Source organism: Pygoscelis adeliae, unplaced genomic scaffold, assembly GCF_000699105.1.
Source record: "Pygoscelis adeliae isolate BGI_AS28 unplaced genomic scaffold, ASM69910v1 Scaffold32, whole genome shotgun sequence".
NCBI classification, from domain to species: Eukaryota; Metazoa; Chordata; class Aves; order Sphenisciformes; family Spheniscidae; genus Pygoscelis; species Pygoscelis adeliae.
In genome coordinates, this window is record NW_008824368.1 from 1,721,398 (window position 1) to 1,735,093 (window position 13,696).

At 40.1% G+C, this 13,696-nt stretch overlaps 1 protein-coding gene across 1 annotated transcript; it reads left to right on the forward strand.

Annotated features, from left to right (window-relative positions):
• Positions 1-1,054: 1,054 nt before the first annotated feature.
• Positions 1,055-12,103, forward strand: CKAP2 (cytoskeleton associated protein 2). Its single transcript, XM_009319967.1, has 9 exons — positions 1,055-1,058; positions 2,472-2,559; positions 4,613-4,688; positions 6,470-7,290; positions 8,317-8,503; positions 9,083-9,250; positions 9,798-9,870; positions 10,601-10,988; positions 11,866-12,103. Exons 1-9 carry the CDS (start codon positions 1,055-1,057, stop codon positions 12,101-12,103), a joined length of 2,043 nt encoding a protein of 680 aa, XP_009318242.1.
• The last annotated feature ends 1,593 nt before the right edge of the window (positions 12,104-13,696 follow it).

Below are 13,696 nucleotides of genomic sequence, written 5' to 3' on the forward strand. Positions count from 1 at the left end.
AGCCGGCGTACCGGGGTAAGGCTGCGGGGCGGGCACCGGCGGACAAAGCGCTGAGGGGCCGAACCGCCCTCCGCTCCCGGCCGCCGCGTAGGGAGGAGCCGGTGGGAGAGGGGAGCTGGTGGCTCTTCACGGGAAACGGGCGACGAGGGCAAGCGCCTCAGGTGGGGTCGGAGACCGGGCAGGTCTGGGCAGCACTGCCCGCTATCGTGGCCTTAGAGCTTCTGACCGGTGGGAGCGGGTCGATGAGACTTCACCTTCCCCTCGCAGGGCTGGGGCCAGTGCTCTCCCCCCCAGGCAGGGCTTCTGGAGTGAAAGCCTTTCTTCACGATAAAAGGCACGCCTTAACTTAAGAGCACCCTATTGAAACAAGCAGATGCTCCGATCTAGACCCCTACTCTTCTGTTTATGACTTTCTAACCGGTTTGGCTTCTGCAAGTTAAACGAACTGAATTGCTTTGATGGGGCTTTGCCGTTTGGAGTCGGCGAGACGCAAGTTTCTGAAGCAGAAGGTGCCTGGAAGGCTCTAGAGTGCACGCTGAGCTCGTTGCTGTGCAGCATCTCTTGGCAGGTACACCTCTGGTGTACTAGCTGGTGTACACCTCTTCAGAAGCAGGTGATGTACACTGACTCTTGGGTTTCATTCAGCGTGGGCTTGGACAGCTGTGTTAAAAAAGCACTATATCCTAAGTGAAACGGAGTGTTGCCGCAAGCCTAAGTCTTAGTCCACTCTGCTGGCTGTGTGTTTCAGGCTTTGGTGTGTCAGTGCGTGAGAAAGAACTTTCCTTTCTCAGCTCTCCTATGAGGTTCTGAGGGTAATTACCCCATTCTGTGGGATGACAACTTTTTACTACGGAGAGCGTGCAATCAAGTGCTTACTTTTCAGGATTAACATTCAGGTTCTCAAAGGCAATAATGTTTTAGCAATTTCTACTGTCTGAACTTCAGTAATACAGAAATAACTCAGCGTTGAGAGAACATGTTGATGGACCTTGCAGAGATTTCTGAAGTGTGAATCAAGAGCAATGGGCAAGACAAAATATGAAAGATAAAGAACATGGGTAAACAAATTCAAATGGGGACTCACGCCTGCCTAGGAGGGAGGCATGATGTTAACCTGGCAGGCAGCTAAACACCATATAGCCATTTGCTCACTCTCCCCCAGGGGGATGGGGGAGAGAATCAGAAAAAAGGTAAAATTCATGGCTTGAGATAAAGACAATTTAATAGGACAGAAAAGAAAGGGAAAATAATAATAATAAAAGAATATACAAAACAAGTGATGCACAATGCAATTGCTTACCACCCACTGACTGATGCCCAGCCAGTTCCTGAGCAGCCATTACGCCCCCCTGGCCAACTCCTCCCAGTTTTTTGTTCAGCGTGACATCATATGGTATGGACTATCCCTTTGGCCAGTTTGGGTCAGCTGTTGTGGCTGTGCTCCCTCCCAGCTTCTTGTGCACCTCCTTGCTGGCAGAGCATGGGAAGCTGAAAAGTCATTGACTTACTATAAACACTGCTCAGAACAACTAAAACATCAATGTGTTATCAACATTATTCTCATCCTAAATCCAAAACACAGCACTGTACCAGGTCCTAAGAAGAAAATTAACTCTATCCCAGCTGAAACCAGGACACTCACATCCCGCTGCATGTGAAACAGTTGTAAGACTTGGAGTCTTAACTGTCTAGACTGGCTGTGTGGATGCTTGAGCTTGCTTTGGGTGGCAGGACCATCTTATCCCAGCTGCTTTCAGCAAGCCAAGGTCACTAGCTCCCTATGGGGATAAGGAAAGGTCTCTGAAAATGATCAACAATGTAGTCCTATTAAGGACGTAAGTCTCTGGTGTGCAGTCAACCAGTGAAAACATGGGAAACAATATCCTGTTCTGGAATGACTTTCTGTATTAAGACAGTGACAGCTTGCTTAAGACCTTTTCAGGATCATTTTGTGCTGTTATTAACACTCCCATTGGTCCAACACTTGTGCAGATGCCCAGGTGACAATGGAAGAGAAGCAAATGATTTTACAGATGGTCAGTTAGGTTCACGTACATGGTGTTTTTCATGTGTGCTATACTTACCTCGCTACTGTCAAAGTGAAAAGTGTGCTTGCTGAACCAACAGTAAGTATGTGGACAGGCATCGAGAAGCTAAAAGGAAGAGCCTGATTTCTTCAGGTCACAAAATCTTGTTTCTTTTAGCTTAATGCAGCAAAACAGCCATCTTGCATAGCTGTGAAATTACATTCAACCACCCTTTGAATATAGCCTTTCTCAAGAAATGAGAGAATGTGTAAGACATCATAAAATGTGAATATTAAACCAAAGACTTTCTTAATCCACAGTGTCTATGTTTTATAATGTCTTGATGCTTTTCTAATTGCACTTCCTTTTTTCTAAGTGACAAAGTTTGTCTGGCATTACTATTTTAGCTGAAAATGTAATAAATCTTTTTCTAAAACCCACTAGAACAAAGACGACAAAAAGTTGAAGAATATCTGTCAAGAAAAAAGACCTTTTCTGGCGTGCCCATTCAAGAAAACCAGGCATCGATCAGGTAGTATTTCCGCTATGGTTTAGGTTCCTTTAGAAAGGTCCATGGTTGGTGGGAAAGATGTAAATAGCAGTTCTTGCAGAGAACCTCAACCAAAATGTGAGACCATGCAACAAGACTGGTGACCACACGGATTTCCTAAAGTCCTTTTATTGTCAGCAAATGCTAGAAGTTTTTGCTAAGCAAATGCATAATAGATGCAATTCATGAAGTATATTATCTGCTCCTCTAGAGGCTGAGACAGGACAGGATACCTTCATGGCAGAGCTTTTATTTCAGATGCCACTTTGTTGTTTGCCTCTATAACCTCCCTTCTGCAAATAACATTTTTTTCCCCTCTCTCTACTCAGGCTATGCTGCATGTGTTCACAATCCACTTGATCTAGCTTTGTTGTATTTTTATAGTTACTAATTCACTATTTTCTGCTAAAAGCAAATATACTGTAATAAAACCCAGCCTGTGTGATGGCCAACAAGTAGGCATAATGTTCTGTAAACAGAATATGGGCACCTATCGCCAATTAGTAGTGCTTTTTTATTGACTTGCATTTAAATCTTCTTCCAGCTGTTGTCTGAAGTCTGGACATTTAGTGTAAGACCTTCCAATAAGCAACAGAAGTTTCTCTAGAGAAGGTAGTGGTGTGAAGGAGTACAGAGAGTGCTAGCTCTAACATTAGTTCGTGGTGTAGCTTTGTCACATTTTGATGTTTTTGCAAATGGTAAATTTGTCCCTATCTAAATGGGAAGTCTTGCTTACCATTTTGTACACTTGAGGTGGCATGGTGCCATGTTCAACAGCACAGAACTACTTAGTAGTACAAATCTAACTGAACAGTGACCTTTGAATATAAAATACACATTAATGACAAGGGTAAATATAATCTGTCAAAGATTTCCTCTGTGTAGCAGGAAAAGGCAAGTGCTTTCATGTTGTAGAGAGCTATCTTGTGTTAGAAAGTCAGTGCCAACTACTTTCATTGTAGCAATACTCTTAATTTTGCATTTGATCTACTTTACTTTTCCTTGCTTTCAGTTTCTTCTCTGGCTATGAAATTCCAGGGCTTTTCATAGTCTTCAGTTAACTCATTGTTTAGAGCCATCATGTATGTGGGTATGACTAATGCTTTTATTTTGCAGATATTTCCCTTTTGTGAAGCTACCACTGTTCCACACTGACTTCTGATCAGTCCCCTTAACATGTATTCTCTATCATAGATGACACGGAGGTGATAGCGTGATGCAGGCTGCTTTTGCCAGTATTTCAAAGTCGCTAATGTATCTTTATTTTCACTAACGTACCTTCATTTTCAACTCAGCTAGCTTCCAGAAGATCATCTGATGCAAAGATATCAGTTGCTAACTGGAATGTTAATTTTCAGTCACGTGCAATAGTGCCACATGTTTCATATGTGAACGCATCATGAAGCATTTGAGGAAGAATTTGGATTTGTAACTTTAAACTGAGATGTCTTTCTTCTGAGCTGTCAATACATTTTGATAGTTGCCAGGAGACAATGCTGGTCTTGGTGGTTTTGTTACTTACTGGGTAGTCTGATGCCAGCTCTGGTGCCTGACTGCAGGTTTTGGAACCTGTCAGTGTGGTAGGAACTATGTATCCTTGTTCGGACTCGCCTCAAATGGCCTGGCCTCTGATGATTGCAGTAGCTGAGCTTCAACTCCTTGTGCTGCTCCCGCTTCCCCCTCAGCTGCAGCATTTAGAAACTTGACCTTCTGTAGCAGATGCATCGGGCCAGACAGGTTGGTGTTCATCCTTAAACATGAGAATGACACCTGCAGTAAATAGGGCCTGTTCTCTTTTCTTCCCCTCTGTTAGCCAGTTCTTTATGGTGCAAGAAGGGATGTTTTGCAGCCTGGGCCCTGATCGGTGGTTCTTTAGCCATTTGTTTTTTCTGAAGGAAGAGTCCAAGTTGAACAGAAATGCTTCAGTGTGAATTCAGCCTGCAGACTGCCACCTGGACCACGTGAACTTACTCTAAAAATACATTCCTTTGTTACGTTGCAGGATGATTTAAGATGTCTTCTTTTTTTTAAACAGTAGCAGAACTAGGAGAGCAACTAGCAATAAACTGCAAGAGAAAATACAGCTCTCAACATCTTCAAAGCCAGGAATGGTAAGTTTTTGACTGATAATTCAAATACCGATGGCACTCTGTTCCTGTGGCTACAACATTCCACTCCCTTAAACTGTATTTAAATTATATGACTCCAGAGCATGAGAAGCTTGCAGGTGCAGTGGTGCAGTTTCTTAAAACTTTATTCAGTGACTGCTTAATATATGCTTTTTAGAGAGCTGTCGCATTACTGTATGTAATGGATCATATTGATATTCAGTTTGTATCTGACTGGAGAGGGGGTTAAAGAGGATACCGTTATTGCTGAAATAATGATTAAGATTTAACAACTTTTCTTAAGACTCTCAGAACTTTTGGGATATATTTTCAGTCTTCAGGGAATTTATTTAAAATCTGAGCAAGGTCTTCTGTCAGAGTACAGAATTCTTCTATTGTACTCTTACTTGGAAGAAAGCCAAATGACTAACAATGCTGTTGAACATGTGGTGATGCTGGCAAATCTAAGTAGATGCTAATACCTAATGAGAGTTCGAGGGAATGTTTTCCCTATATCATTTTGTGTCACTTTTCCAGAATTAAGATGCACATGGTTGTGCTGCTTAGAAGTAGCAAAATACAGATTCTTCTCCAGACCTGTTCTCAGGGAAAGGTGAGGGGAAAAAAAAAATAGACACAAAACCTGTGTTCATATTAGATGGTTTTGAGTTTGAGTTCCAAAAGATTTGAGAGACCTGGCATTATTTGAGGAGGAAAGCAAAAACCTTAAAACTTCAAAACTGAGTGTTGAGGGGAAAAATTCCAAAAGTGAGAACAAAGGTTTTTTTAGAAACTTCCTGAAGGGAGTTATTTTGGTCTGTGTTAATGTCTCTTGTGATTTTGAAATTGAGTTAAACTATGTAGCTTCCTTAAACAGCAGTCCTTGTACTCAAGCTCTAGTTATTGGCTTGGTCAAATCTAACTTTTAAGCCTGAATGACAGATCAGGAAATGAGATGCAGTGTATTTTTCTTACAATTCAAGGGCGTCGTCTTTGAAGGAGAAGAGTATCAGCTTCTGCAGACTTCCATGTGTCGTTCACATATTTTTTTTTCCTGCCTTTGGATCTTTCACTCTTCCATAAGCTGCTGCTTGGACAATGCCTAATTACTTGCTGTAGAGCATCTTCTTTGGACGAAAAGGCTAGGTCCCACTTCTCATGGCCTCTGGGCTAGGGTTATGCTGAGAACATATGGTTGAGAGTTTCAGGGAGTAGTAAGGCCATATAAAACTCACGTGTCTATTCTTAACTACAGCCTCCTACAGCTCATTAGTAAGAAAAATTCTCCCTCTTCTGGTAATATATCCTAATGCCCTAATTAAAGGCTTTACTCACTACCTTGTGTTAGTAGGCTATCCACACTAAGCGGAGGAATGGTGCTGCCATTAAGTAATGGGGTAGGCAAACTGAGATACTGCTTTTGACTCTATACAGCATAAAGCAAGTTTCTACTCTATGGCTCTTAGAAGGTGATTTTGGCAGTTAAAAGCCAGCAGTTGCTTTAAGAGTTGTTTCTATAAGAAGAGTGTAGCCCTCAGGTTAGGCCCTCTTACTTCCAAGGCAGAATTTAAATAATCGTTATTTGATTTTTTTAATGTGAATTCTGCAATAATAGTTGACAAATATTCTACTCAGTATATATGAACTACTACTTTAGTTACTTTTAAAGTGGCATTTACTGTTAACCACTTTAGTCCTGTAAATGAGCAAAAGCCTCTTTGGAAACAGTAACATGCAGCATGAATGTACTTCTAACATCTCCATGGATATGCTTTTGATTTCAGGAAAATAAAGAGAATACTAATAAACAGTCATGGGACCAATCAAGTGGAACTTCAGAAGAAAATGTTATTTTAAAGTCTTCCACAATCACACTGACAAATTCCATATCAGGCACAAACTATAATCCTGAAGATCATGCTTCCAAGGATGAAGTCACTGAAATAAAATCTCAGCATGTGTCGCTTAGCAAGTCCTTCTTGCAAATAAAAAGCATAAAAGAGAAGAAATTGATTGCAGAAAAACAAAGTTCAAGTGTCATCCTACCAAAGAAACCAGTGCTTGGTACGTATCGTGGCAAAGTTATCCAATCCAAGATAAACTCCTTCCGAAAAGCACCAAAAAGTGAGGGGGAAAAGAGTTCTTTGCCAGTCAAGAAGCTTCCTCTTGCAACTAAACCAGCAGCAAGTTCTTTGTCCACGAGCAGCTGTAGTGTAGTTCTGAAGACTATTAAAGTCACAAACTGCCCTAATTCTGTAAAACCAAATGGTGCCCTCCCATTCCAGAGCAAACCATCTGACAAAGCTGCAATTAACTCACAGTCCCGTCTGAAGAAACGGCAGCTAACATCTGCTGTAGTGCCAAAGAAAGTAACAGTCCAAAAAATGATTGGTGGAAGGGGACCACAGCCCCCAAGGGCTGCTTCTAACAATTCTGACCGCAGCGCACTAGGAGTGAAGAAATGTGCAGATTTTTGTGAAGATGCAAGACCAGAAGCTCCAGCAAAACCAATTTCTGTTGTTCCTGGCACAAAGTTGGGACAGGATTCTAAAACTAAAGGCAACAGAAAATCTGTTCTGCCAAAAGAGTCAGCAGAAGAGAGAAGGTAACCAAATTACTGTTGTAGCTTGATCTTGGGAGGTATTTAGACCTTCTTTCCAAGAGTATCTATTTTGATCTATTTCTTGCTGTAGATGCACTGAAAAATAAGAGAACTGAGTGTTTGAACTTGATTACCAAGGGCAGCAGACTAAAACTGTAGACTTAATCTGAATCCTGATTTCTCAGTATTAATTGCAGCAGTTCTTCAGGCTTACAGCTTGTCCCCTGCTGTTATAAATAGAAAATTTATATTGTTTGAGCTCTCTGTTTTTTAGGCTAAGTACTGTGACGGCCTTAAGCATGACAGGTAATCCTGTAAGTGAATTGCATATGCATGCCACTGCTTTAAAAAAAAAAATGACTGATGCAGGATGTATATAGAAGTGGGCATGTTTATGGACTGAAGGAGAGCACTTGTCAATGATATTTTTCAGCTTGGTGAATGCAGCTTAGATGATGGGGTGAAGATTCATAATCTAAAAGTTATTTAGTATTCTTGGTAGAGCTCCTTGTAGAAAGTCACACTTACTAAAAATTGGTGGTCTAGGGGGATGGGGTTGAAATGAAATATATATGAAGACTGAATTACACTTATACATCAGTTTCAGATTTTAAAAGCTGTGTGATAGGGTTGTTCTGGGCTGCTCTCCATGCTTTGTCTTTAGAGATAGTTTCTAGTTTTCTGGTTTAAAGTGGGATTAGGGAAGAGAGGTGGCACAGATGAATAAATTGGAAGCATTTTTTTACTTTCTCTTGAAAAAAAGGGTCTGTAACCTAAGTCTCTTGTTGCTGCTGGAAAGGGAGAGATTAAAGTGTTCTGACCTGATAGATACCTAAAGCAGACAGTGATATGCATGGTTCTGAAATTTCCATGCAGGTCTAAATGGCAGCTGTATTCCTTTTAGGATTAAAGGGAGAGGACCCGAGGACTATCTGGAAAGTACATCTTTGTATGACTTATCCTAGTTAGTGTCAGTCAATGTAAAAAATAAAACATCTGTCACTTCAGCTAATAATATTTTAAATGCAGAGCTCGCCTGGATGAATGGAGGGCATCTAGAGGAAAAGTGATGAGGAGACCTCCTATATCTGTGCTTCTGGGACCCCAGTCTACAAGTGAAGAACAAGAATTCTCTTCTGGTGATTCTTTAGAGCATGTATTACATAGCGAAAAGGTCAACAAGACTCTTGCAGAATGTCTGCAGTTAACTGAACAGGTATTCAGTCCCTTGCCTACCAAGTTCTAATTGTATAGGTCCCTACAACACGCAAGTCCTGTGGGTGTGCTGGACCTGTGAATCAGATGCAGGGGACTAATTGCTCCCCAAGTTAAGCAATATCATAGCTTTTTGCTGACACCTGAAGAAATTTGTACTCACTTAACTTCTGTTCACTAACTTACTGAACTATGCAATAAGATTAGGCAATAATGGTAACATAATAAAGTAGAAAAGCTATAATGTTATGAAAGTAGCTATGAAGTAATTAATCTAAAACAAGTTTGCATTTGCAGAAACTTGCCTGGACTTCTGAAAAAGCCTGCTTTAAGTAGTTCTGAAGATGTCTATGCACTCTACTATCCCCTCTACTTACAATAGTGTATAAATAATTCTCATTTGGAAGAATAGGTGAATGACAGTTCTGCTCAAGTTCATAGTTCAGTCTTGGAAATACTTGCCATCTTCAACTTTCACAGTTATTCTCCAAAGAAAGAAAAAATACTTGCTTTCTAGTTCGAAACAAGCTAAATACAGCACCTCAAAATGTTTGCTGTATTTTAATCTCTGCTCTTGTAGGGATGCCAAGGCGATGAAGTACGTGTCATGTTGGAAGATCTGACACGGAGCATTCCTGGGGCTAAAAAGCTTGCAAAATATTGGATCTGCTGCATGCGTCTTGAACAGATGGGCCCTCTTGAAAAGCTTATTGCTGTCTACGAGGAGGCCATTTTGGCAGGAGCAATGGTGAGCAGCTTGTCTTGAAGTTTGAGATTAACAAATACAAAGGCATGAAAGTATGGTATGTAAAATACAACTACTTCTGATTTTAATAAATCCTTTTATGGTAGAAGGAAAGCCATGTGACCTACTTGAACATAAAAAAAATTGAATTTGGTTTGCTCTGTAACCACTGTAGATGCTGCTTTCAAGAAGAAAGGTTTAGGATCATCAAAATACCATATGATGTTCCGCCTAGAAGAAATTAAGGACTGAGACTTCTAGTATCACTAGAAACCCAAAGCACAACTTAATTTTACATTTATTGATGGACTTAATTCCAGTGCTTTAATATCAGCAAGATTTCAGGGCATCAAATACAGCCTTAGTGCATCAGATACAGAAAATACAGGATTCACTTGTGTTCTGACTTACGTCTCAACAGCTTTAAATAAAGCGTTTGTAACATGAACATCATGTGGTCTGTACCACTTTCCCTGCAACTGTTATACCAAATAAGCTGAAATGATTAATTTTGGAATTGTTTTTCTAAAACAATACAACTTTTTTCCAGCCTAAAGATGAACTACGGCACACACTAATAGATACCATGAAAAATACTGAAAGCCTTTTAAAGTCTAAGGATGGTAAGTCTGAGTATTCTAGTCAAATGTCTGGCTTGACAGGCAACACAAGCTAACTGTTTAAACTATTTGTGCCTATATTAAATTCTATTTCATGGAAGCTTCTCTGTGATTGTTTTGTACTCAATTATCTTTGAAAAACAACCTTGACTAAACTAATCCTTTTCAATGGTGGGCATGTTAAAATGAGTAGCGGAGATGCTTTCATATTCAAACTTGCTACTTAAACTCTATCAAAGCAATGTTGTCCAGCTATTTTAGCCTGATAATCAAAGAGTAAATAAAAACACCCTTGTGAACTAAAAATCAGTTGCCTCTGACACAAACTCCTTCACTAGCAGATGCATGGTTGTGTTATGGCATAGTGACAATTAAAGGTGGTAAATATTCCAATTTTAGAAGCAAAGTAGCTATATACATTCTTGTTCTATGTAGTGTAACCTGACAAGTATTTGGTCCCAGAAACTCACTGAAATACTTATTCAGAGCTGCTGTGCTTGGGAAGGAAGAGAATGACTTTTCAGGACGTACTCGTCCTGAGTTTTCAGGTTGCAGGTTCTTGAAGGTGACTAAAATTATTAGTAACTTAAATTGCTGTGGCTCAGACTCAACACATACTTCACTTTCATTCTCATGTGTAAAGCTTTAAGATTTCAGAGAGATCTCTAAAACATTAACTTCTCTTTAGTTGTAACTAATCACAGCTGTGCTTTCTTCAATATTTCAATTTTAGGGGGAACTGTGATAGAAGCTCATTTAAGAGAGGTAGTGGAAGTCAGCAAGGAACCAAATTCATCTGTAGAACAAGTTCAGGAGACCTTCAAGGATCTCAGCTCTGATGACCAAAAAGCAGAGAATGATGACAAGAAGTCAGAGACTAGCAGCGAAGTGATCAAAAAAGCAGAAATGGATTTAGACTTGAAACCAAGAGAAGAAAACTTGCCAAAAAAGAATAAAAAGCACAAGACTAAAGAACGTACAAAAAAGAATGGAAAATGTGAAACAGAAGAGCAGAATGAGGATGGGGTAAAAGATATAGCCCAAGCAGTTAATTCTCCTGAGAAGAATGACACATCTTATTTAACGAGATACAATCCATCTACCACACCGTACTTGGAAAGGTAAGATTACTTCAGGTAACTATGGCAAGTTTGCAGTGTCTGGGGCAACGGTAATGTTTGTGTCCTGTTGAAACAGGTAGGCACTGCATTTGTGAACACCTAGTTAAAAGCTCTCAAGAACTTAGTTTTTAGGATTGCTTCCTCTTCCTTCAGAAGGAAGTCTTTTTAAATAAATTCCTCTACTTAAACTGTTTTGCCTTTTGAATGCCTCACTACAGAGTAATCAAACCTCCGTGGCAGAGACATAAATTCCATGTTTAGGATCCCCCCTGCCCCCAGCCCACATGTCAGTAGCGGTTCCACACTGAGCTAGGTAGAGAGAAAGTAGGTGTCTCCAGTCCTCCCCTTTTCAAATGTAGATGTAGTGGTATGTCATACAACACAGAAGAAGTGAACAAGATGTAACTGTCCTGTAAAGATTATCTTAATTGTATCTTGAGGCAAAAATCTGGGTAGTAATCTCAGGGCAAAACAGATAATACTTAAATTCTTTTTTTGCCACAAGGTTTCTTCTAAGATAGCAGACCTAGGAAAGTTGTGCTCAGCTTTGGCAGCTGATGAAGCTGGACTCCTGGCAGCTGTATGCTGTCCCTCATAGCAGGAAGAACAGTTTCCCCCTGATGGAATGGGGGGGAATCTTCCTTTGGAAACTCTTTCCAGGAGGTTCTCCAGATCAAAATATTTCGTCCAAGAAAAGAGTTACACATCTGGTTTTAACTGTATAAATGGGAAAGGGCTGTTTCCCATTTCCTTTGGCTATGGGAATGGGAGAGAGTTGAATAGGAATCACGACTTCCTGTTTCTGCTAGATGCTACAGAGGTAATCTGTATGGTGGTGTGCCTATGTTTAGTGACTTTTTTTTTTCCTTTTCCTAAGTGTGAAGATGCACCATGAGGGAAATGACTTCAGTGCTAAAGACCTGAAGATTGTAACCCCTTTGCGATATTCTCAACGCATTCGGGAGAAAATGTGGAAGCTGTCGGATACTGTTAAAGATCAAGATCTATGTGTCTCTTCATTTGAACAGCTGGGAGAACTGGAATCAAAAGCCACTGCATTTATCCCCAAACAGAACAATGCGCTCAAAGAAACAAGTGCTGAAGTAGAAGAGTAAAAAGTAGCATTAATGCTACACAGGGGTTAAGGACTGGATCCTTTTTAAAGAGAGTTGGAGGGTGTTTGTTTTTAGCAGCTTTGAGAGAGGAGCTATCTAAAACTTGCGTGGATGGCTTAAGATTAAATTTGACTGCCTGAGTCACTAAACTTTTGAGTTTATAAGTTTCTGCCTCTTCAAAATAGTGATAAATCTGGTCTGTTTTAGTACTTATAAAACATCAGTGTCTTTGTGTTAAATGCGATTCATTAAATATTGAATTAAGGACTAGTTTTAACAGTTTGATTGTAGTATATTGCTAATATCTACTGTTTTCCTGCTGCAATTCCTATAAATTCTTTAGAATTGCACAATCTAACTTTTAGTTTAAGAAACAAAAATATTGTAGGCATTCCAATAGGGCAATGTCTATTACAGCAACATTTAGTTTTGAAAACTGACACCAGCTAGTAAGGTGTACACTAAGTTTAAACTGTTGTATCCATTTTTAGGGGGTATTTCAACAAAACTAAGTTTAATCCCTTTAGTTACAGGGATTATTTATGATCAAGTAATCTCCCTTAGATGAGGTCTGATACACTAATTACTATGTGACTGTTCTAATGTTGGTTTGCATTAGTCTAATATGGTAGACTCATTAAACTAATAAATTGAGTTGTATTTGTTCTTTATTTATGGGCTTTAGGCTGGAAACTAATTGTAGAACATGGCTATAGGCCTGAGACTGGTATTCTGAAAATTATTTTAGCGTGTTCTTGGAGGCGAACTGTCAGAGCAGAACATCATGAAATTTTTCACATTCAGTGGAAGCTGAGTGTTTCCATATCGTCAATATGCAGAGCTTACATGAGCTGTAACTTTAAACCTTAGCTGAGCATTCAGATTTCAGTGTTAAACAGACCTTGGTCCTTATGGCTAGCTAGAATCGTCTGTTTGCAGAAGGGACATGCTTTTTGTATCTAACAAGAAACCAAACTTTAAGTGTACTATTGCACTGGGTTTTCTTCAGAGAACCCTCCTGATCACTGATGAGCAAGTCCCAGCATCCACTTGTAGTACTACAAGGAACACAGAATTGAACACGTCCCAGTCAGGACATGGTCTAGGCAGGCACCTCTTGTTCTCTGTTGTGGAGGGTTTAACTCTGCTGCGTCTCATGGTTCATGTGCTGGCCACGGCATCTGTGTCGTGCCAGTTCTGCTCTGTCATGGGCAGTGACTGGAACTGCGTGCAGTTCCAGTCAATCACCAGTCAAGCTCAGGGTGATTTTTTTTTTTTTAACCTGGAAGTCTGAAGTGGAAATGCTTTTTCCAGCACAGAAAACAAAATGGTGGAAATCATTCTGCCAACAGAACCGCCCAAGACTTCTATGCCTTGCAAGCAGCTTTAGCTGATTTCGTCTGTCTTGAGACATTTCCTTCTGTTATAGAATATCCTGTAGTTAAAGTTTTACTTACGCTAGTAATATTTCCATAGATAAAAACCAAGGTTCAAGTGCAACTCATTTGCCTAAGTCTTCGTTTATTTCAGTCACTAGTGCTAAGCTCTGGCACAAATCAGTCTCTTGCTACAGCAGAGAAACAAGATTCAGAA

Coding starts and splice junctions, on each gene's coding strand:
- CKAP2 (XM_009319967.1), top strand. Junction 7,291..8,316: donor GAGTCAGCAGAAGAGAGAAG/GTAACCAAATTA, acceptor TTTTAAATGCAG/AGCTCGCCTGGATGAATGGA. Junction 9,871..10,600: donor CCTTTTAAAGTCTAAGGATG/GTAAGTCTGAGT, acceptor TTTCAATTTTAG/GGGGAACTGTGATAGAAGCT.